The sequence below is a fragment of the Sander vitreus genome, chromosome 15 (genome assembly GCF_031162955.1).
Source record: "Sander vitreus isolate 19-12246 chromosome 15, sanVit1, whole genome shotgun sequence".
Lineage (NCBI taxonomy): Eukaryota > Metazoa > Chordata > Actinopteri > Perciformes > Percidae > Sander > Sander vitreus.
The window spans coordinates 3,612,361-3,638,961 of NC_135869.1; the positions used below are offsets into that span (position 1 = coordinate 3,612,361).

At 36.6% G+C, this 26,601-nt stretch overlaps 2 protein-coding genes across 2 annotated transcripts in view; both read right to left on the minus strand.

Moving 5' to 3' along the window:
* Nucleotides 1–1,935: 1,935 nt before the first annotated feature.
* On the minus strand, nucleotides 1,936–22,708 carry LOC144529958 (von Willebrand factor C domain-containing protein 2-like). Its single transcript, XM_078269325.1, has 4 exons — nucleotides 22,304–22,708; nucleotides 5,149–5,278; nucleotides 2,117–2,315; nucleotides 1,936–1,999 (listed from the first exon to the last, which is right to left on the minus strand). The coding sequence occupies exons 1-4, from the start codon at nucleotides 22,706–22,708 to the stop codon at nucleotides 1,936–1,938; spliced, it is 798 nt and encodes a 265-aa protein (XP_078125451.1).
* A 1,712-nt stretch (nucleotides 22,709–24,420) lies between these two features.
* Nucleotides 24,421–26,601, minus strand: part of LOC144530718 (SWI/SNF-related matrix-associated actin-dependent regulator of chromatin subfamily E member 1-like) — a 16,458-nt gene continuing 14,277 nt past the window's right edge. Inside the window, exon 11 of the mRNA XM_078270417.1 lies at nucleotides 24,421–26,601. This exon is cut by the window's right edge and continues 255 nt beyond it. Within this exon, the coding sequence (XP_078126543.1) occupies nucleotides 26,477–26,601 (125 nt within the window). The 3' untranslated portion in view covers nucleotides 24,421–26,476.

Here is a 26,601-nt window from a genome sequence, read left to right on the forward strand (position 1 = left end):
ACAGAAGAGAAAAAAAAGCGTTCTGACTACAGTAAGACAACCACTGGGGAAAGTTAACTGTTAAATATCCTTGAGCAGTGGTTCGTAAACATTTTTTCAATAATGAACCCCCTTTACAATATTTTTTCAGCCCAGCACAAAACAGTTTCGGTAGGAATTGTATATAAAGAAGTACATTACAGTGCTGCACCATCCGTCAGCCTTGTAACTGAAAACAAAATACTTGTGCCATCTCAAATGTTTAGAATCATCACTAAATTCATTACTCTTACAGTATGATTTTAGGACTCATGACACATTTTTTCAAATTAACATAAAAAAAAATCTCACTCTACCGCCTGCAGTACTCCAAAGTATCTCCATTTGAGAAACTGCTGTAGAGCATTTGATTTAAACTGGCTGACAGTTCTCTATTCAGCAATACACAGGACAAGTCTCCACCATGAAGATGATGAGAACAGACTAGAACAGAGGTCTTCAACATTTTTTAACCCATGGACCCCTTATCTGAGAGAGAGAGAGACCGAGCAGGGACCCGCTACTACATATTCCATAAAACAAATAGGCTGGTTTATATTTGCTAATATGTTGGATGCATGTTGACATTTTCATTTTTGAAAACACGTTCAAAAGTTGCAAAGAAACTTCCTTCTTTCATTTTGTCTGGTAATGGTTTAGTACCGAAACGTTGTCTACTATTACATTTATTTTTTGCAAGTTAGAAAGTGTAAGTAACTTTTGACTCATTCATCCCCCTCCGACGCACCTGTCTCACGTTATAGATGTGCGAAGTATTTTTCTGTACTGAAAAAACTTTCAAAAAATGTATGATTTGATGGCCCCGCCCTGCAGTAACTCTGAGGACACCCTTGGGGCCCTGCGGCCCCATGTTGAAGATCTCTGCTCTAGAACACAAGGATAGGACAGAAAATGCACAGAGATGTTTAAACAGAGGGATTTATGGTTAGCTATACACGCCCTGGCCATCAGCACTTTGACACGCGAGTCCATATCATCACAAACTTAGACTAACAGGAATATGATTGACGAATGCCGACTGGCATGTAGCATGTAGCTCTTAACATCAAGTATACCATATGGTAGGTTATGTGTATGAATCATCCATTTTTCTGCTTACACAGTCATTCTCAGCACTGAGTGTGTGTGTGTGTGTGTGTGTGTGTGTGTGTGTGTGTGTGTGTGTGTGTGTGTCTGGACTACTTGGACATCTCTGGCCCCGCTCTGCTCATACAGAAGGAAACCAGCAGGCTACCACCCACACCCAACACTTCCCCTCTGTCACTGTATTGTACTGTATATCATCTCACACATCCCCAGTGGAATGATGGGAGTTTTTATCAGTGTCAGGTAGATAGATTGCAGATTTACCAATGTACAGGAGTGGATAAATTGAGAAATGAATGTAATGTAATGGAAACAAAACAGCTGTAAACATTAAAAAGGCAGCTGGAGCGTTGACATCAATGCTTGCTTGGTTAGCTAGCTAACGTTAGCTGGTCAAATGTGCTAGGACAGTTTAATTTAAAGCCGTATCGGAAGATTTTCATTTAAATAAATGTCTGTTAAGGGCAGGGTTGGTAACTATTTCCATTATACTCTTGTTTTTATACATTGTTTAAAATGGTCTTTACACACCGACAGCGATAAATAACTTATGGGCTCTGTACAAAAGGAGCGAAAAAGATCTGTCTGTAGCTGCTGTGATCCTGTAAAAACGGCCACCAATCACTGCCTCGCTGTCCGCTTGGAAAGAATGAGATATGAAGTAAAATGGCGTTTTGTTTCTCAGCTCTGCTGTGAAGCAGTGACGCTCGTGTTGCTAGCTTTTCAACATTAACAACCGTGCCTTTAAGTCACTATCTATCACTAAAGGAGGTAACACAATGATGATTGAGCCTATGGCCCACTAATGAATTAGTGGGCCATAGGCTCAATCATCAGGTTGGGTGATGCTATATTGGAGCCCAGTTTAGCTGTCCTGATATTAAAAGGGAAAGATAGAGTTGATCTGTCAGTGCAGAGTGGCTCTGTCTCCATTAGACTTTTGTTGAACACTCCACTTCATGGTATCACAGCCAGTCTGGGAAGAAAGGACCTTTTCCTGGACTCCTTGTCCCCGGGGGGCTCGCTGCGGGCGCTGGGTGTTGGGCTGGGCTCGGGCCGCTGCTCACAGGTGGCTTGGGGATGGGTGTGCCACGTCCCATCCCGATAGGTGCAGTAGCATACCGACCGCTCGTCGACGTTCACACGTTCCCCCGCCGGGATCACCCTGTTCCCAGCAAAGCAGTTGGGACCTACGGTCACAGGAAAGACAGTACAGGGGAAACATTTTTTTTTGTTTTTGCTCGGGCTAAGTAGGGAAAGTAGTACTTTGTGTTTTGTTGGGCCTATTGGCCTACCTGTTTTTGGTATTATTAATGATGAAATGCTAGAAGGTCTGGTTTCCTGATTCATTTTAAAGAGCTTCCTTGCGTTGTCTTACTATTTCGTAAAGTCAATTTTTGTTTAGCTATAGAGACCATAACCGAGACATTCTAAAGCACAAATAAACGCAAACCTGTGCTGCTGACTCTGCACACTGTTATTGGCTGGGGGTTACACACCCACGTGGGGCCCAAAGGCTCTTTGCTGACGCCCATAAACGTCCCGCACACAGAAAAATCAGAAGAAAAGAGTGAATCCAGGCCGAGGGCAGGGTCTCTGCAGATACAAACACCACCACACACTTCCACAGTAGTGGGTCATAACTTAGGATTGAGAGGGATTACCTTTGTATCCGTCTATACATTGTTTATTTAGGAAAATACTGCATATTATGTAGCTTAAAAATACATTTTAGAACCACATTTGATTGTTTTGTCGTTGTACCTCTTCTTCACCAGCTATCAAAACAGACCAGAGAAGCTTGGATTATACACACACAGAGGGAGTGCGACTTCATTCTCTGCTCAGAATGCCATTACTCCTCTGTATCTTTACAGAGCAAATATTTGTTTGCTGCTCTATTAATAATGCTCTGAATGTCAGAACCTTTAAATAAGACTCTAGACCACAAGTTATGAGGACATAAAGTGTCTCCCTCTATCAAAAACTGCTTGTCTGACGCAGCACAAAGTCTTTCTTCAATTGCGGTAAGCTCATTATGAAATAGCCTAATCAACGTGTCCATGATATTAATAGAGGTGGGTATGATATGAATATTGTACGACCAACACAGGAAAAGCTACAGGAACTGACTTTTATGTAAGATCAAATTAATAAACGGTCCCTGAACGAATCCTTCCTGCAGATTCTATTTCTTTCCCTGTGTGTGCATGTAATATATAATATGATATTTTTTTTTATTTTCAGTAAAGCAGTCATATGTTGTTTGGGCTGGACAAACCAAATATCATGCGAGCAAACATGTAAACAGAGTGCCTTTGAGCATCATTTGCATCCCTCGGTCTCAGATGGGGGGGGGGGGGTCCTTTATTTGGCTGCGTTCGGTAAAGCAAAAGCTGACGGTTAGGGATCTTGGCAGCAGCAGTGAAAACAGTGACGCAACAAACCAAACCATCTGTCAACAAACCTCTCTGTCCAGCCGAGGAGCAGCGAAAAGTAAGGCAAGGGGAACTGGGAAGCAGATAGCATGTTCTTGGGGTCAGAATCAGTGAAATAACACTTGGGCTTTTCATTTTTTATCCTACATAAAAGCAACACGTAATACCAGAGTTATTATTATCCCTGCTGTTATTCCTGCCTGACCCACAAACACAAAACCCAGCAATGTTACAAACAGAGGGACTTTAATGCCAGGGGCTGTGAAAGCATGTATGACATAACAACGATGGCTCTGTGAGCTCTGTGTGTGCGTGTGTGCAACCCAAATGTGCCACACATTTGAATGGTTTATGGTAGTTCTTAGTTGATGGTTCTGTCCAATAGATTTATCATTTTGGGGCTAACTTCTTTCCTTTGCACTTTTCCTCCTTTGTTTCCGTCACTGTCTTATAGTTAGCTAACATACCGTTAACAGCAGTTGCCCTGTTGTGACCATATGTTGTTTGTGTGTGTGTGTGTGTGTGTGTGTGTGTGTGTGTGTGTGTGTGTGTGTGTGTTTGTGAGGTCCAAAAACCGGGAATACAGTATACTTGTGGGGTCCGGACAGCTGGAGCGCACAACTTTAAAGGGCTGTTTGAGGGTTAAGACTTGGTTTTAGGATTAGGGTTAGAATTAGGTTCTGGTTAGGGTGAGGGTAAGGGTTAAGGTTAGGCATTTAGTTGGGATGGTTAGGGTTAGGGTAAGGGGCTAGGGAATGCATTATGTCAATGACGGGTCCCCACAGAGATAGTGTCACGCACTTGTGTGTGTGTGTGTGTGTGTGTGTGTGTGTGTGTGTGTGTGTGTGTGTGTGTGTGTGTGTGTGTGTGGATATGACAGCACATGTGGTTATGATCCAGCTCAAAGGGGCGTGGATGACACAAATGGATGAAGCTGTTGCCAGTTGAATGGGTTGTGAGTGGAACATTAGATTGCTACCACTGTGTTTGGAGGGTAAACTAGGACTACATGTTGGAAGCTATGACTCAACCGAAGTTGTTTGGCTATGCCACTTAGAAAGTTAGAGAGCAATAACTGAAATAGTGAAGTTGAGAAAAAAAGAGGTTTAAAGTATTCAAGCTGGCTAGCGAACTCCATAACATATAGTTACAGGTTGTAACGCCTTCATTTTATGTCTGTTTAGGTAGATTATTTTACACCGAAAAAACGTTTCCATATAATCTGCATAAAAAAATACCGATACTGCACTTTGTTTTTTGATATTCTTCACAGAATGCAACATTTGAACATTATCCATTCAAACTAGTTTGTTTGATGACGTTGATCACTAATCGTGTTCATGGTAATGAAGAAACATGTCACCCAGTACAACAGCGTGGCTCATTTACTGGCAATCTCCCAGTCAGACCATGACACATGTTGTGTGCAAAGTCGACACACATTAGTTGCCCTCTGTGGATCATGAATATCCGCAGCACATTTAAGAGACATCCTGGAATTAGTTTTAGAGATACTCATGGAGCTGAGTGTTTAACTGCCACAGAGAGAGCACTTGGTGGCCACCCAGCAATGACTGAGTCTTACCAGTCTTACAGATGGGGCAGCAATGGTTGGGTTCGTAGGTGGGGTTGACACAGTGAGGGGCGGGGCAGTCCGAAATGCTGCAGTACACCTCTCTGTTGGCCTGGCAGCGGCATCGCTCACACCTCGACAACTGGAACAAGAACAATATGAATGACTTCAAGCATAGACTGTAAAAAGAATCGACGAAGCTTCCCGGCCTGAAAAGTGAAGCTCCTTTAAACATGAACGCTATCCAATTTCCAGCAGGAGGCGACTCCACTGGTTGCTAAAGGAATTCTGTCTCTATAGAAGTCTATGAGAAAATGACCCTACTTCTTACTTGATTTATTACCTCAGTGAACATTTTCATAATGACGTTATGGTCGATCAATCGCTCGTTTCAAGTCTTCTTCAATACAGCATGACAACACAGTCTCACTCCCATCGCGTCAAAAAGCGATGCTTTGTCCGACGCCTTTGGCGTTTGCTATTGACGCAAAAAGTCTCCTTCACAACATATTTAGACACGCTTGGCCGGGACTCTTGGCCTCAGTAGTAATGTAGTCATTACAGTACGCAAAAGAGCCCATGGCAGAGGATTTGTAGGCAGTCTATGTCCATCACACATACAGCTGATCTGTCTCTAGTGTTATTGGACCGGTTGGAGACACCATCAGTTGCATAATAGACTGTCAATACCTGCTCTCCCACCGCTCAATCCCAACTGTTCACACGACGACATGGAAGCTGAGCGGAGCGAGTGTGGGGGGGTGGGAAGGGTTGGCTTTGGGGGTTGCCCCAAATCTTTTTGGGTTTGAAAATAACTCATTTAACCTCATTTTCTCTGCCTGGACCGGCAAATCAATGAGGCAAAAGTTCTATTACTGGGGAAATATCGGCATTCATTCTGGGAACTTAACTTAAAATACGTTTCAGTAATGCTGTTTTCAGGTGGCAGAAGTGAAAAATAGTCATCCTCAACATTTGTTGTGTTCTCGTTTCAGAATGATGAAGACAGCTGGAGAACAGAAAAAAGATGTCGGCTCTACAGGATGATTCTTTTCATCGGCAACTATCATGTCTTTCCCAAATGATGTACACATTTTTAGGCAGTCTATTATGAAATTAATGTATACTGTCTATTCATGTATATTGTGTTATTACTGATCTACATCACTAACTAGACCACACTTTGCACTAACTGTATATTGACTCTTTACTACATTTCAGCATTTATATAGACGGTCTATTCATTTATATTGTGTTATTACCATATCACTTTCGCATATCCATCGACTTACTTATACCTCACTTTGCGCCGTCTTTGTAATGCCTACTTAATCTGTATTTTATGTAGGATATTGTATTCTGTATTTTTGTACTGTACTGAATGTAAAACTGTATGTTGTCTTGCACGCTTATGCTTTATTCTTGGTTGCAAATGAGAATCTGTTCTCAATGGCCTACCTGGTTAAATAAAGGTTAAATAAAAAAATAAAAAATGGCTTAAATATTAAGTGCGTATGACTGCCGTAAATGGAGCATGCAGCGAGGACCCCACGTTTGGGCTGAGCCCAGAAGATTTACGTCTGGCTCCGCCCCTGGTGATGACACAGCTGCAAACAGCTGCAACAAGACAGCCCCTGTTTTTATTGTGTGAATGCTGATTAAGCAGCACTTTCCTTGGTCCCCTCTAACTTCTGCGTACATTCAGCTACAAAAAAAAAACATTAAAATATCAAAATGTTAAGCTCCTCTAGGTGACTACTATTCAAATATTTTTTACTATTTTTACTATTTTCTCTGCTATTTATATATATTTTTTAAATAAAGCTCTTCTTTCAATAAATGTTTTACATTGAGGTCAATGGGGCAATCTTCAAATCCTCGTCAGGCTTCTTCCTCTTTGAAATGCTGCTCCTCCCACATAATTTCACCTACAGATGTCATTCAAACTTTAAGTAATTAGTGATTTTGATCTTTTACAGTTTTTGCCACTGTTTAAGTTCAGTGTTTCTTATAGTCTTTTTCTGTGCTTATAATGTAGCGTGTATTGCATGACTTAGACTTTTTGTGTGGAGAATACATTTTCTTACAAGAAAATACTATACTATAACTTTTTGATCACATTTTTCGACATACTGTGCTATGACTATTTTTGACGTACTATACTATGACTTTTTCATCCCTTTTTTCGACATACTATACTATGGCTTTTTTCGACATACTATACTATGACTTTTTTTTAACATACTATACTATGTCTTTTTTCGACATATTGTACTATGACTTTTTTGGACATACTATACTATGGCTTTTTCATCCCTTTTTTCGGACATACTATACTGTGACTTTTTTGGACATACTATACTGTAACTTTTTTGGACATACTATACTATGACTTTTTTGGACATACTATACTATGGCTTTTTCATCTCTTTTTTCAACATACTATACTATGACTGTTTCATCGCTTTTTTGGACATACTATACTATGACTTTTTTCGACATATTGTACTATGACTTTTTTGGACATACTATACTATGGCTTTTTCATCACTTTTTTAACATACTATACTGTGACTTTTTTGGACATACTATACTGTAACTTTTTTGGACATACTATACTATGGCTTTTTCATCACTTTTTTTCAACATACTATACTATGACTGTTTCATCGCTTTTTTGGACATACTATACTATGGCTTTTTTCGACATATTGTACTATGACTTTTTTGGACATACTATACTATGGCTTTTTTCGACATACTATGACTTTTTTCGACATACTATACTACGGCTTTTTCATCCCTTTTGTAACATACTATACTATGACTTTCATTGACACACTATACTATGGCTTTTTATCACTTTTTTGGACGTACTATACTATGACTGTTTCATCGTGTTTTTGGACATACTATACTATGACTTTTTTCGACATACTATACTATGGCTTTTTTGGACATACGATACTATGGTTTGTTATCACTTTTTTGGACATACTATACTATGACTTTTTTCGACGTACTATACAATGCCTTTTTTCAACATACTATCCTATGGCTTTTTATCACTTTTTTGGACATAGGCAAGGCAAGGCAAGGCAAATTTATTTATATAGCACATTTCAGCAGAGGTGCAATTCAATGTGCTTTACATAAAACAATATAACAGTAAACACAGTTAAAAATCAATACAAATGAATACAAAATTAAAAATAGTTAATACAACATTAAAAGCATTTCATACAAAATTAAAACAGTCAAAAACAGATTAAATACAGGAATAAAAGAATGAAATTGTGAAATAGTGAAATTAAACAAAAGCAATATCGAAAAGAAAGGTGTTCAGCCTTGATTTAGTTATGAGTTGAGCGTAGGTGCCGATCTACAGTTTAGCGGTAGTTTATTCCAGATGTACGGACCATAGAAGCTGAACACAGCTTCCCCCTTTTTTGTTCCGACTCTGGGGATGGCAAGCAGACCTGTCCCTGATGATCTCAAAGATATCTGCGGCTCATAGTGTAGTAGCAGATTTGAAAGGTAAATTGGTCCTAAACCGTTTAGTGACTTATAAACTAACAAGAGTATTTTGAAATCTATACTTTGGGCGTATTTTCTTGGTGTTGGTAAGGACTCGTGCAGCAGCATTCTGAATCAGCTGCAGCTGTTTAATAGACTTTTTAGGAATACCTGTAAAGATACCGTTGCAGTAGTCAAGTCTACTGAAGATGAAAGCATGGATAAGTTTTTCCAAATCCTGTTGGCACATAAGTCCTTTTACCCTTGCTATATTTTTGAGGTGATAGTAGGCAGATTTAGTTACTGACCTAATGTGACTGTTAAAATTCAGGTCAGAGTCCATAATTATGCCAAGATTTCTTGTTTTGTCTGTTGTTTTTAAGGTTGTTGATTGAAGATGGGCGTTGACTTTTAATCGCTCATTTTTTTGGTCCAAAAATGATCACCCCCGTTTTATCTTTGATTAATTTTAGGAAATTCTGGCACATCCAATCGTTGATTTGTTCAATGCACCTGGCCAGGTGTTGTATTGGACTGTAGTCTCTCAAGGTTATATAAATCTGTGTGTCATCCGCATAACTGTGATAGCTTACGTTGTTGTTTTCCATGATTTTAGCTATGGGCAGCATGTAGATATTAAACAGTAGAGGCCCCAGGATGGAGCCTTGGGGAGCTCCACATGTCAAACTTGTACGCTCAGATGCATAGTTACCTATTGACACATAATAATTTGTATTCTTTAAATAGGATTCAAACCACTTTAGTACTGTTCCAGAAAGGCCTAACCAGTTTTCCAGTCTGTTTAATAATATGTCGTGGTCAACTGTGTTGAATGCAGCGCTGAGATCTAGTAATACAAAGACTTCTTTCAGACTACTATACTATTACTTTTTTCGACATACTATACTATGGCTTTTTTGGACATACTATACTATGGCTTTTTATCACTTTTTTGGACATACTATATTATGAATCTTTCATCACTTTTTTTTAACATACTATCCTACGGCTTTTTCATCCCTTTTTTGACATACTATACTATGACTTATTTGGACATACTATACTATGGCTTTGTCATCCCTTTTGTAACATACTATACTATGACTTTATTCGACATGCTATACTATGGCTTTTTCATCCCTTTTTTCGACATACTATACTATGACTTTTTTTCAACATACTATACTATGGCTTTTTCATCCCTTTTTTCGACATACTATATGGCTTTTTTGACATACTTTACTATGACTTTTTTTTGGCATACTATACTATGGCTTTTTCATCCCTTTTTTTCGACATACTATACTATTACTTTTTTCGACAGACTATACTATGACTTTTTTTGACATACTATACTATGACTTTTTTTGACATACTATACTATGGCTTTTTTACCACTTTCTTGGACACACTATTCAATGGCTTATTTGAACATACTATACTATGGCTTTTTATCACTTTTTTGGACATACTATATTATGAATTTTTCATCACTTTTTTAACATACTATGCTATGGCTTTTTTCGACATTCTATACTATGGCTTTTTATCACTTTTTTGGACATACTATACTATGACTTTTTTGGACATACTATACTATGGCTTTTTCATCACTTTTTTAACATACTATACTATGGCTTTTTTGGACATACTATACTATGGCTTTTTATTACTTTTTTGGACATACTATACTATGGCTTTTTTCGACATAAGATTTTCGACATAAGATTTTCGACATACGCTTTTTATCACTTTTTTGGACATACTATATTATGAATATTATGAAAGCTATAGAGCTTTATGGCTTTTTCATACCTTTTTTGACATGCTATACTATGACTTTTTATCGACACACTATGGCTTTTTCATCATTTTTTTAACATACTATACTATGACTTTTTTGGACATACTATAGCTTTTTATAACCTTTTTGGACATACTATACTATGGCTTTTTTGGACATACTATACTATGGCTTTTTATTACTTTTTTCGACATACTATACTATGGCTTTTTTACCACTTTCTTGGACATACTATACTATGGCTTTTTTCAACATACGATTTTCGACATAAGATTTTCGACATACGCTTTTTATCACTTTTTTGGACGTACTATATTATGAATTTTTCATCACTTTTTTTAACATACTATACTATGGCTTTTTTGACATACTATACTATGACTTATTTGGACATACTATACTATGGCTTTATCATCCCTTTTGTAACATACTATACTATGGCTTTTTTCGACATGCTATACTATAGCTTCATGGCTTTTTCATCCCTTTTTTTGACATGCTATACTATGACTTTTTTCGACACACTATGGCTTTTTCATCACTTTTTTAAAATACTATACTATGACTTTTTTGGACATACTATACTATGGCTTTTTTCAACATACTATACTATGACTTTTTTCGACATACTATACTATGACTTTTTTGGACATGCTATACTATGGCTTTTGCCATCACTTTTTTAACATACTATACTATGACTTTTTTGGACATACTATACTATGACTTTTTTGGACATACTATACTATGACTTTTTTGGACATACTATACGATGGCTTTTTTGGACATACTATACTATGGCTTTTTATCCCTTTTTTGACATACTATACTATGACTTTTTTCAGACATACTATACTATGGCTTTTTCATCCCTTTTTTAACATACTATACTATGGCTTTTTGACATACTATACTATGACTTTTATCACTTTTTTGGACATACTATACTATGGCTTTTTCATCACTTTTTTTAGACATACTATACTATTTTATCTTTTTTCGACATACTATACTATGGCTTTTTTATCACATTTTTGACATACTATACTATGACTTTTTTGGACATACTATACTATGTTTTTTTTACCACTTTCTTGGACATACTATACTATGGCTTGTTTGGACATACGATACTATGGCTTTTATCACTTTTTTGGACATAGGCAAGGCAAGGCAAGGCAAATTTATTTATATAGCACATTTCAGCAGAGGTGCAATTCAATGTGCTTTACATAAAACAATATAACAGTAAACACAGTTAAAAATCAATACAAATGAATACAAAATTAAAAATAGTTAATACAACATTAAAAGCATTTCATACAAAATTAAAACAGTCAAAAACAGATTAAATACAGGAATAAAAGAATGAAATTGTGAAATAGTGAAATTAAACAAAAGCAATATCGAAAAGAAAGGTGTTCAGCCTTGATTTAGTTATGAGTTGAGCGTAGGTGCCGATCTACAGTTTAGCGGTAGTTTATTCCAGATGTACGGACCATAGAAGCTGAACACAGCTTCCCCCTTTTTTGTTCCGACTCTGGGGATGGCAAGCAGACCTGTCCCTGATGATCTCAAAGATCTCTGCGGCTCATAGTGTAGTAGCAGATTTGAAAGGTAAATTGGTCCTAAACCGTTTAGTGACTTATAAGCTAACAAGAGTATTTTGAAATCTATACTTCGGGCGTATTTTCTTGGTGTTGGTAAGGACTCGTGCAGCAGCATTCTGAATCAGCTGCAGCTGTTTAATAGACTTTTTAGGAATACCTGTAAAGATACCGTTGCAGTAGTCAAGTCTACTGAAGATGAAAGCATGGATAAGTTTTTCCAAATCCTGTTGGCACATAAGTCCTTTTACCCTTGCTATATTTTTGAGGTGATAGTAGGCAGATTTAGTTACTGACCTAATGTGACTGTTAAAATTCAGGTCAGAGTCCATAATTATGCCAAGATTTCTTGTTTTGTCTGTTGTTTTTAAGGTTGTTGATTGAAGATGGGCGTTGACTTTTAATCGTTAATTTTTTGGTCCAAAAATGATCACCCCCGTTTTATCTTTGATTAATTTTAGGAAATTCTGGCACATCCAATCGTTGATTTGTTCAATGCACCTGGCCAGGTGTTGTATTGGACTGTAGTCTCTCAAGGTTATATAAATCTGTGTGTCATCCGCATAACTGTGATAGCTTACGTTGTTGTTTTCCATGATTTTAGCTATGGGCAGCATGTAGATATTAAACAGTAGAGGCCCCAGGATGGAGCCTTGGGGAGCTCCACATGTCAAACTTGTACGCTCAGATGCATAGTTACCTATTGACACATAATAATTTGTATTCTTTAAATAGGATTCAAACCACTTTAGTACTGTTCCAGAAAGGCCTAACCAGTTTTCCAGTCTGTTTAATAATATGTCGTGGTCAACTGTGTTGAATGCAGCGCTGAGATCTAGTAATACAAAGACTTCTTTCAGACTACTATACTATTACTTTTTTCGACATACTATACAATGGCTTTTTTGGACATACTATACTATGGCTTTTTTATCACTTTTTTTGACATACTATACTATGACTCTTTTATCACTTTTTTTAACATACTATACTATGGCTTTTTTCATCACTTTTTTTGACATACTATACTATGACTTATTTGGACATACTATACTATGGCTTTTTCATCCCTTTTTTCGACATACTATACTATGACTTTTATCACTTTTCGACATACTATACTATGGCTTTTTTCATCCCTTTTTTTCGACATACTATATGGCTTTTTTTGACATACTTTACTATGACTTTTTTTTGGCATACTATACTATGGCTTTTTCATCCCTTTTTTTCGACATACTATACTATTACTTTTTTCGACAGACTATACTATGACTTTTTTTGACATACTATACTATGACTTTTTTTGACATACTATACTATGGCTTTTTTACCACTTTTCTTGGACACACTATTCTATGGCTTTTTTGAACATACTATACTATGGCTTTTTATCACTTTTTTGGACATACTATATTATGAATTTTTCATCACTTTTTTAACATACTATGCTATGGCTTTTTTCGACATTCTATACTATGGCTTTTTATCACTTTTTTGGACATACTATACAATTACTTTTTTGGACATACTATACTATGACTTTTTTGGACATACTATACTATGGCTTTTTCATCACTTTTTTGACATACTATACTATGGCTTTTTTTGGACATACTATACTATGGCTTTTTTACCACTTTCTTGGACATACTATACTATGGCTTTTTTCGACATAAGATTTTCGACATAAGATTTTCGACATACGCTTTTTATCACTTTTTTGGACATACTATATTATGAATATTATGAAAGCTATAGAGCTTTATGGCTTTTTCATCCCTTTTTTTGACATGCTATACTATGACTTTTATCGACACACTATGGCTTTTTCATCACTTTTTTAACATACTATACTATGACTTTTTGGACATACTATACTATAGCTTTTTATCACCTTTTTGGACATACTATACTATGGCTTTTTTGGACATACTATACTATGGCTTTTTTCGACATACTATACTATGGCTTTTTACCACTTTCTTGGACATACTATACTATGGCTTTTTTCAACATACGATTTTCGACATAAGATTTTCGACATACGCTTTTTATCACTTTTTTTGGACGTACTATATTATGAATTTTTCATCACTTTTTTTAACTTACTATACTGTGGCTTTTTTCGACATACTATACTATGACTTATTTGGACATACTATACTATGGCTTTATCATCCCTTTTGTAACATACTATACTATGGCTTTTTTCTACATGCTATACTATAGCTTCATGGCTTTTTCATCCCTTTTTTTGACATGCTATACTATGACTTTTTTCGACACACTATGGCTTTTTCATCACTTTTTTAAAATACTATACTATGACTTTTTTGGACATCCTATACTATGGCTTTTTTCAACATACTATACTATGACTTATTTGGACATACTATACTATGACTTTTTTGGACATACTATACTATGGCTATTTTTTTCGACATACTATACTATGACTTTTTTTGACATACTATACTATGACTTTTTTGGACATACTATACGATGGCTTTTTCATCACTTTTTTAACATACTATACTATGGCTATTTTCAACATACTATACTATGGCTTTTTTGGACATACTATACTATGGCTTTTTATCACTTTTTTGGACATACTATACTATGGCTTTTTAATCACTTTTTTGGACGTACTATATTATGAATTTTTCATCACTTTTTTAACATAGTATATTATGCCTTTTTTCGATATACTATGGCTTTTTTATCACTTTTTTCGAAATACTATACTATGGCTTTTTTATCACATTTTTCGAAATACTATACTATGGCTTTTTTATCACATTTTTCGACATACTATACTATGACTTTTTTGGACAGACTATACTATGTTTTTTTTACCACTTTCTTGGACATACTATACTATGACTTTTTTTGACATACTATACTATGAATTTTTTAGACACACTATACTATGGCTTTTTTATCACTTTTTTAACATAGTATATTATGCCTTTTTTCGACATATTATACTATGACTTATTTGGACATACTATACTATGGCTTTGTCATCACTTTTTTAACATACTATACTATGGCTATTTTCGACATACTATACTATGACTTTTTTCGACATACTATACTATGACTTTTTTGGACATGCTATACTATGGCTTTTTACCACTTTTTTGTGACATAGTATACTATGACTTTTTTGGACATACTATACTATGACTTTTTTGGACATACTATACTATGACTTTTTTTGGACATACTATACTATGGCTTTTTTGGACATACTATACGATGGCTTTTTCATCACTTTTTTGTAACATACTATACTATGACTTTTTTGGACATACTATACTATGGCTATTTTCAACATACTATACTATGGCTTTTTTATCACTTTTTTGGACGTACTATATTATGAATTTTTCATCACTTTTTTAACATAGTATATTATGCCATTTTTCGATATACTATGGCTTTTTTATCACTTTTTTCGAAATACTATACTATGGTTTTTTTATCACATTTTTCGAAAATACTATACTATGGCTTTTTCATCACATTTTTTCGACATACTATACTATGACTTTTTTGGACAGACTATACTATGTTTTTTTTACCACTTTCTTGGACATACTATACTATGGCTTTTTTCGACATACTATACTATGGCATTTTTTGACATACTATACTATGAATTTTTTAGACACTATACTATGGCTTTTTATCACTTTTTTAACATAGTATATTATGCCTTTTTTCAACATATTATACTATGACTTATTTGGACATACTATACTATGGCTTTTTCATCACTTTTTTAACATACTATACTATGACTTTTTTGGACATACTATACTATAGCTTTTTCATCACTTTTTTAACATACTATACTATGGCTATTTTCGACATACTATACTATGGCTTTTTTGGACATACTATACTATGACTTTTTTGGACATGCTATACTATGGCTTTTTACCACTTTTTTGGACATAGTATACTATGTCTTTTTTCGTGATAAAAAGCCATAGCTATACTATTGCTTTTTATCACTTTTTTGGACATACTATACTATGACTTTTTTGGACATACTATACTATGACTTTTTTGACATACTATACTATGGCTTTTTTATCACTTTTTTTGACATACTATACTATGACTTTTTTGGACATACTATACTATGACTTTTTTGGACATACTATACTATGACTTTTTTGGACATACTATACTTTGACTTTTTTGGACATACTATACGATGGCTTTTTCATCACTTTTTTAACATACTATACTATGGCTATTTTCAACATACTATACTATGGCTTTTTTGGACATACTATACTATGGCTTTTTATCACTTTTTTGGACATACTATATTATGAATTTTTCATCACTTTTTTAACATACTATATTATGCCTTTTTTCGATATACTATGGCTTTTTTATCACTTTTTTCGAAATACTATACTATGGCTTTTTTATCACATTTTTCGAAAAACTATACTATGGCTTTTTTATCACATTTTTTGACATACTATACTATGACTTTTTTGGACAGACTATACTATGGTTTTTTTTACCACTTTCTTGGACATACTATACTATGGCTTTTTTCGACATACTATACTATGGCATTTTTTGACATACTATACTATGAATTTTTTAGACACTATACTATGGCTTTTTATCACTTTTTTAACATAGTATATTATGCCTTTTTTCGACATATTATACTATGACTTATTTGGACATACTATACTATGGCTTTTTCATCACTTTTTTAACATACTATACTATGACTTTTTTGGACATACTATACTATGACTTTTTAACATACTATACTATGGCTTTTTTCGACATACTATACTATGGCTTTTTATCATCTTTTTTGGACATGCTATACTATGGCTTTTTTATCACTTTTTTTGACATACTATACTATGACTTTTTTCGACATACTATACTATGACTTATTTGGACATACTATACTATGACTTTTTTGGACATACTATACTATGACTTTTTTCGACATACTATACTATGGCTTTTTTGGACATACTATACTATGGCTTTTTCACCACTTTTTTGTAACATACTATACTATGACTTTTTTGGAGATACTATACTATGACTTTTTTGGACATACTATACGATGGCTTTTTCATCACTTTTTTAACATACTATACTATGGCTATTTTCAACATACTATACTATGGCTTTTTTGGACATACTATACTATGGCTTTTTATCACTTTTTTGGACATACTATACTATGGCTTTTTAATCACTTTTTTGGACGTACTATATTATGAATTTTTCATCACTTTTTTAACATGACTTACTATGGCTTTTTTATCACTTTTTTCGAAATACTATACTATGGCTTTTTCATCACTTTTTCGAAATACTATACTATGGCTTTTCATCACCTTTTTGGACATACTATACTATGACTTTTTTGGACATACTATACTATGCTTTTTACCACTTTTTTGGACATACTATACTATGGCATTTTTGACATACTATACTATGGCATTTTTTGACATACTATACTATGAATTTTTTAGACACACTATACTATGGCTTTTTTATCACTTTTTTAACATAGTATATTATGCCTTTTTTCGACATATTATACTATGACTTATTTGGACATACTATACTATGGCTTTATCATCCCTTTTGTAACATACTATACTATGGCTTTTTTCGACATGCTATACTATAGCTTTATGGCTTTTTCATCCCTTTTTTGACATGCTATACTATGACTTTTTTCGACACACTGTGGCTTTTTCATCATTTTTTTAACATACTATACTGTGACTTTTTTGGACATACTATAGCTTTTTATAACCTTTTTGGACATACTATACTATGGCTTTTTTCGACATGCTATACTATGGCTTTTTACCACTTTTTTGGACATAGTATACTATGACTTTTTTGGACATACTATACTATGGCTTTTTATCACTTTTTTGGACATACTATACTATGACTTTTTTTTGGACATACTATACTATGACTTTTTTTGGACATACTATACTATGACTTTTTTCATCACTTTTTTTGACATACTATACTATGACTTTTTTTTCGACATACTATACTATGGCTTTTTTCGACATACTATACTATGACTTTTTTATCACTTTCTTTGACATACTATACTATGACTTTTTTTGACATACTATACTATGACTTTTTTTTGGACATACTATACTATGACTTTTTTATCACTTTTTTTCGACATACTATACTATGACTTTTTTTTCGACATACTATACTATGGCTTTTTTTATCACTTTTTTGGACATACTATACTATGACTTTTTTATCACTTTTTTGACATACTATACTATGACTTTTTTTTCGACATACTATACTATGGGCTTTTTTATCACTTTTTTGGACATACTATACTATGGTTTTTTTTACCACTTTCTTGGACATACTATACTATGGCTTTTTTCGACCTACTATACTATGACTTTTTTATGACTTTTTTTCGACCTACTATACTATGGCTTTTTTATCATTTTTTTAACATACTATACTATGGCTTTTTTCGACATACTATACTATGGCTTTTTTATCACTTTTTTTTGGACATACTATACTATGACTTTTTTTTCGACATACTATACTATGGCTTTTTTCGACATACTATACTATGGCTTTTTTATCACTTTTTTTGACATACTATACTATGACTTTTTTTCATCATTTTTTTAACATACTATACTATGGCTTTTTTCGACATACTATACTATGACTTATTTGGACATACTATACTATGGCTTTTTTCGACCTACTATACTATGGCTTTTTCATCATTTTTTTAACATACTATACTATGGCTTTTTTCGACATACTATACTATGGCATTTTTGACATACTATACTATGAATTTTTTGGACATACTATACTATGACTTTTTTATCACTTTTTGGACATACTATACTATGACTTTTTTCGACATACTATATACGACTATACTATGGCTTTTTTGGACATACTTTACTATCGCTTTTTATCACTTTTTTGGACATACTATACTATGGCTTTTTTATCACTTTTTGGACATACTATACTATGACTTTTTTCGACATACTATATACGACTATACTATGGCTTTTTTGGACATACTATACTATGACTTTTTTATCACTTTTTGGACATACTATACTATGACTTTTTTCGACATACTATACTATGGCTTTTTCATCACTTTTTTAACATACTATACTATGGCTATTTTCGACATACTATACTATGGCTTTTTATCACTTTTTTGGACATACTATACTATTACTTTTTTCGACGTACTATACTATGGCTTTTTTCGACATACTATCCTATGGCTTTTTATCACTTTTTTGGAAATACTATATTATGAATTTTTCATCATTTTTTTAACATACTATACTATGGCTTTTTTCGACATACTATACTATGACTTATTTGGACATACTATACTATGGCTTTGTCATCCCTTTTATAACATACTATACTATGACTTTTTTTGCCATTCTATTCTATGGCTTTTTCATCCACTTTTTTGACACACTATACTATGACTTTTTCATCTCTTTTTTTCGACATGCTATACTATGACTTTTTTTTCGACACACTATGCTATGGCTTTTTCATCCCTTTTTTCGACATGCTATACTATGACTTTTTTACCACTTTCTTGGACATACTATATTATGAATTTTTCATCCCTTTTGTAACATACAATACTATGACTTTCATTGACATACTATACTATGGCTTTTTCATCACTTTTTTAACATACTATATTATGCCTTTTTTCGACATACTATGGCTTTTTTATCACATTTTTCGACATACTATACTATGACTTTTTTGGACAGACTATACTATGGCATTTTTGACATATATAGTAGGGGGTATAGTAATACTATGACTTTTTTAGACACACTATACTATGGCTTTTTTTATCACTTTTTGGACATACTATACTATGACTTTTTTCGACATACTATATACGACTATACTATGGCTTTTTTGGACATACTATACTATCGCTTTTTTATGACTTTTTTCGACATACTATACTATGGATTTTTCATCACTTTTTTTCGAAAAACTATACTATGACTTTTTCCACATATCATGCTGCGTTACTTGTGACTGGGAGGTAGAATGGTTGTGCCATGACCAGCCACATTCAACACACTATACCATTATCATGACCATATAAATAAACACACATCAGACTTATAAGGTGCGTTTTAAAGTTCTCAAAGAAGCTTTACATGAGTGTATTTCATACAACAGGGTTCTCATAGTCATGGAAAACCTGGACATTTTTTTCAAAATCTCATTTTCCAGAAAAGTTCTTGTTCTTTGTAACATCCTTTAACATTTTGGAAAGGTCCTTGGATTTTGTTTTCAGTCATCTTGGGTGGATAACCTTTAACACAGGGGTCTCCAACAAGTAGCTCGCAATAAGTTGACAAACTGAGACACAAAATGATGACGACATTAAAAGTGAGGCTTTGCGGCCATAGAAGTGTAAAGTGGTTATGTTTTCTTGGACCCTGATGAGAATAATTTCAGTGATGTGGCTGGTCAGACTATGTGGCCCATTAAAAGTGTAAAATAGTCATGAACCTTGACGTGACGTTAATATTTTTAAAAACTTTGGCTATTGCAATTTCATACGTATACAAATATACGGTGGCCCTGAAGTACAAATCACAACAGCAAATAGAAAAACGCAACAGGAAATCATAAAACACAACGTGAAATAGGAAAACACAACGGCAAATAGGAAAACACGACAGCAAATAGGAAAACACAACAGCAAATAGGAAAACACGACAGCAAATATGAAAACACTTCAACAAATCATAAAACACAACGGCAAATATGAAAACACGACAGCAAATAGGAAAACATGACAGCAAATATGAAAACACGACAGCAAATATGAAAACACGACAGCAAATAGGAAAACACTTCAACAAATATGAAAACACAACAGCATTATCTTCTACCGGAAAAGGTAGGGCCTATCTAGCAGAGGACGGACCCTCCTGATTGGACAGACGGACTGTCTGTCTTTTAACAGGAAGGAGAGGTGAAAAACATGGAAAAGCGCCTACTTTTAACAGAGAGACAGTCCGTCTGTCCAATCAGGAGGCTCCGTCCTCTGCTAGATAGGCCCTACCTTTTCCGGTAGAAGTTAATGCCGTTGTGTTTTCCTATTTGCCGTCGTGTTTTCCTATTTGCCGTTGTGTTTTATGATTTGCTGTTGCATTTTTCTATTTGCTGAAAAATATGAACCTAACCCCATGCTTGAGATTGATAAAGGTTAATGTTTATTAGCATGCAATATTTAACATTTGGAGTATACTACACCGTTCTGTTTGGGTTATACATTGTAAATGGTCATGGAAAACGTTTGACGGATTTTTTCCATCAAAATGTGTAGGAACCATGCTACAAATACAAAACGACGAGTGCAGCTTTAAACATTCTTTTGAGAGATATAACTAGTAACGTTAAGCAATACAATATCAAGGCTGAATTAACATGACAAAGAGGACAACTACTCTGAAACTAAACAAGGATGTGTCAATTCATCATGAGTATTTCCATGTTATGCTACTTAACTCTAACACACACATTTATCTCAGTTGTAGTTACTAGCCTAGTTCTTTTTCAGATCAAGATTGTATACATCAAACATATGAATTGTTATGGATGAAACTACCCGACAGTAAATACAGTTTACGTACAATTTAGCTCTGCCTTGACAACATACAGATGCTGCTTGGACAGTAATGAATCAGGAATAAAATTCCAATAGTATCTACATAATAAATCTAACACTTTAAATTGAGAAATTACATAATGAGTACATTTACTTTTGAAACTTTACACTAATACTTGAATACTCGAACTTAAGTAACATTTTGAATACAGGACTTTTTTTTAATTGTGGTATTGCTACTTGTACTGATGTAAAAATACTTTTTCTACCACTGACAGACAAAATAAGTACAACAAATAGTTAGGCATTAAGCACACCTGTAGGCCTGTGTAAACATGTCAACTTTATTATAGATATGTGATGTGCATACATCTCAAATGAGCCACGATCTGAGCTGCGTCATCTTATCGCCTACATCTGGAGCTGTGTGAATGGGGGGAGTGGGGTCGGGGGGTTGGGTGGGGGTGGGGGGTGAGGGTGGGGCAGTGTAGAAGTTTGGATCTTTCTCACCCTGAACTCCTCTAGGAGCCGGTACGTTTTGCCCCCGTAGACACAGACCCTGGCCATGGCCTCGCACACCGGGCAGCATTCCTTGTATCCCATCCGCGTGCACCGGGGGTGGATGCGGGGACACTTGGGTCGGATGCACACGGGACCGTCCACGGTGCACGTGCACGGACACGCCGTGGGGCTCGGGTAATAAACCTCTCCGATGCCGTAAACAAAGCCGTGGTCGTCGATGCACCACTTCCCGCGGTAGTCCGCGAACTCGTAGTCCAGGTCGCTTTTGGAGGAGTACTCCGCCGCCACCGCGAGCTCCGCCACGCGCCCCGGGCCGTGCGGCAGCAGCAGCAGCAGCAGAACCAGAACCAGCGCGGTGGAGAGGCAGCTGAGCGCGCGGGGCTCGTGGCTCATGGTGAACAGGTTACCCGCACCGACAACGGCACTGACCATCTGTGGGACTGCTGCGCTCCGGTGCGCTTCCCCCCGCCGCTGACGCCGATACATGCATGCGCGTCAGTCCGGAGTGTCACTAATACCCTTCTCCCACTGGTCAAAAACACACGTATGCAGCCCAAACCTCTAGGTGTGACTTCATAACTTTGGCAACAGGAAATTAGATAGGCTTAAACTGATTGATAGCAAACGATTTGGTCTTTAAAGCTACGGAAGAGATTAGATGATGCCTGAAGTGCGCGGGACACCACCCTCACTGGCAGGCCCGGATTAACAGTGGGGTGACCTAAGGGGAGCACATTCGAAGCTGGCCCCCCTTCTCCCACTTTAATTAAAAACTATATATACGATATTTTTTTGCTCTTCAAATTTCACTGTGTTTTTAGTCAGGTAGGATATTTATCTTGAAAAGCACTCTAAAAATAAAATGGAGGCTATTATTATAGATGTATTATTGCATTCAGCTGCAGTGGAGGGGCCGTCAGGGACTGTCAGTTTATATATTTTTAATTTTTTTTCTAAGCATGTAATTGGACGTTGGGAGTTTTATTGTGTCAGACTTGACGGTGGTGTCCCGTGCGCAAATTCGCGTGTCTTAGGATGGCGAAGGCATGACCCGCTCTACTCTGCCTGTGATTGGCTAGTACTCGTTGCCTTCATTGGTTGGATTGGTTAAGGTTAAGGCATGTGGAGTGAGATTGGTTAGGGTATGGCGTTCAGCATATGACCATATGAAACGCAAATTGGAGTCTCGCGCCTGGCTGTGAGGAGAGGAGCAGCTCAGCTGATGAGTTCAAAGTCAGACAGATTCAAACTTTTAACTTTGAAATAAAAAAATAAAAAAAACATGAGAGTCTCTGTTTTAAACCTCCACACACTTCTCCATCGCCGACCCGCTGCAGGACTCCCCCCCATCACCCTGGGGGACTCCACAGTCGATACTGTTGGAGCCCTCCCGCTTCCTGGGCTCCATCATCTCCCAGCACCTCATCAAAAAAGCCCAGCAGCGGATGTACTTCCTGCTGCAGCTGAAGAAGTTCAACCTGCCCAAATCAATGATGGTGCACTTCTACTCTGCCATCAAGTCCATCCTCACCTGCTCCATCACCATCTGGTCCCACAGCAAGGGCAGACTACAGCATATCAATCGCTCTACGGTAAAAGGCTGTAATCTGCCGTCCCTCCAGGACGCTGAGGCCGGCAGGATAGATTGTGGCCAACCCCCCCTACCCCGAACACTAACTGTTTAAACCCCTCCCCTCTGGCAGGAGGCAGGACCAAAACCTCCCGACACAAGAGCAGTTTCTTCGTGTACAGCTGGCCTCCTCAACCAGAGCCGGGACCCCCACAGGGACTGACTGAACTGAAGCCAAAACATCTGGATCGCCCCCTGGTGGCTGGCTGCAGTATCAGTTATACATCTCTCCGCGTCAATGTTAACAGAACACAAGTACACGACAAATAAATGTTTCCCAAAGATGGTTTCTGTCATTTTAGGTATTTTTTTTTTGTCATGTCGATGTTTCGTCATGTGTTCACGCTTGGTTTTTATTGGATATTTGATGCTATAAAAAGAGTGAAACGTCATGATTGACAGCTGTGATTGACTCGATTGATCGATTTCAAGCACTAGCTGCTGGTGTGGCAGAAACACAACACAGCCACAGAAAGACTGAGAAATCATCTTTATTTGGATAGAGAAGTTCAGACAGTACAAAAGAAAGATGAAAAAACAAAAAAACAACCAGGCTTATTACTAAAAACAGTCCGAGTAAGAAAACAGTCCTTTAAATGCACAAGTGACTGAGGTTACATCTGGATGAGGGTAGCGTGTGCATTTCTCTGCTTGTGGTGTAAACGGGAGTATTCAGTCTAAAGGAGGAACGGTCTTTAAAAAATAAATAGCCTCAACTTAATGGAGAAGCTCTTACAGATTAAATGCTAAGTGAGAAATGTGTCAGGTCTTTCTACATAAATGTGGTGAATACAGGGGAACAAACACCAATGTCAACTTTTTAATACTCGATGCAAGTCACTTTACCAGCCACAGATTTTAATGAAGCACCTTAAACTATCATTAATAACTATTGCCTATCATTTCATTTTTGTTGTGTGTTTCTTGCGCACATTGCGTGTTTTGTCTTACACTTCAACCTCAACAACAGTTTTCCTCGACCTCAATGCTTGCAGGATTCTGGTTAGTATGTAGTATAGCATGCAGAATGCGAGTGTGCACCACGATAATAAAAAAATGTGCCTTGCTCCCTTCAGACCTGGAAACTATCACAAGGTGCGTCATCCCCAGTCAAACTGAAACATGTTAGAAAATGGCATCCGATTCCAGAGTTACTGTATAATATGTCAATATAAAAGGCTGAATTTGAAGTACGTTAATCTAAAAGGTTCCACTAGATCTCTAAAAAACACAGAAAAAAGCAGTAACAGTAGTTTTGCAAATCACACAAACGGATACAAGATTTTGAGGTTTTAAAATGGGGGGGGGGGGCGTACTCTGAGCTTCAGACAATTGAGACTCAGAACATGAATTATGTTTATGAAATGTACCCCTTTAAGTTTGCAGCTGGGGCCTTCTTTAAGGAAACCATAAGGGCTGATTTAAATGTTTATACATCAAAACTGAGCGCTACAGAAAGAACTCTGTGGAACTCAAGTGTCGGCGACATCCCGCACTACAAAGTCTACACAGTGGGAGTTACTGGAGGTTTACATTTGAGTGTAAAGTAAAAAAACAAAACAGCCATCAGCATGCACTCTCCCTACAACTACTGCTGAAATCACTTCTCTCTCCTGGTTTCATAGACGAGGAAGTATTATGGAGCAGCTGGCAATGAGTGCCCCCTCGCGGTGACGCAGAATCACAGCGTCAACGAGATTTAACGAGTTGATCAACAATCGGTACCCATGTTGATAATCAATTAAGAGGTTGGTCGTTTGGTTGTTATTTTTTATTTCAAAATTGCCAAGCGAAAACGCTAAACATTCTGTAGTTCCAGCCTCTTAAATGCGAGTATTTGCTGCTTTTCTTTGCCAACTGGAAAAGTACCGTAGGATTTACTGATGGATGTTTGACGACAAAGAGGAGCAGACGGCGGTCACAGTGACATACAGTGGGATGCCTGTATGGGACGGCCAAGCAGCCAGCGGGGTTACTGCTGACCACCTGCCATGTAACAGCCCCAGAGCATCCCGTTCGAAGTCTGTGTGGTTATCTGACACTTTAAAAATCCATCAAGTGACATAAGAAAAGAGGAATGGCTCGCACGGCGCCTGGAACACAAACCCGGTCAAATTTCGTACGAAATTCCAATTCATTCAGTCACATCACCAAACCAGGTTAAGCGGAGTACATCTAAAAAAAAAAAAAGAAGAAAAAAAAAAGGAAAACCTACGCAGATTTAAGTGAAATCCCAATTATCCCGTGTTACCCCAACAGCTCGGGGCTTGGGCCGGCTACATGAGGCTGGATGATGAAAAGCCTTCATCACTCTTGTATATGAAATACATGTGTGTAACTGTTTATTGACCATACTATCAGACCCTCAAGCATTCAGCACCGCCCATTCACAAGATCTGTTGATGATAGAGCCAGCATAGACGTCTCACTGCTTCCCACACCTCGGCTGCTGCACGACCACAGCGCTGCTGCTCCGTCCAGCGCAGGGAGGACTTCTATGGTTACCACTGTGTATCTAACAAAACGCACTACTACATGTCATACGGCTGGCCGCCCTGGCTGGGGGGCAGAAGTGGCGGCGGCGGAGGGGCTGGCTCGTCCAAGGCGGGGGCAGGCGGAGGTGCTGCGGCCACGTTAGGGTTAGGCGCGCCGGTGT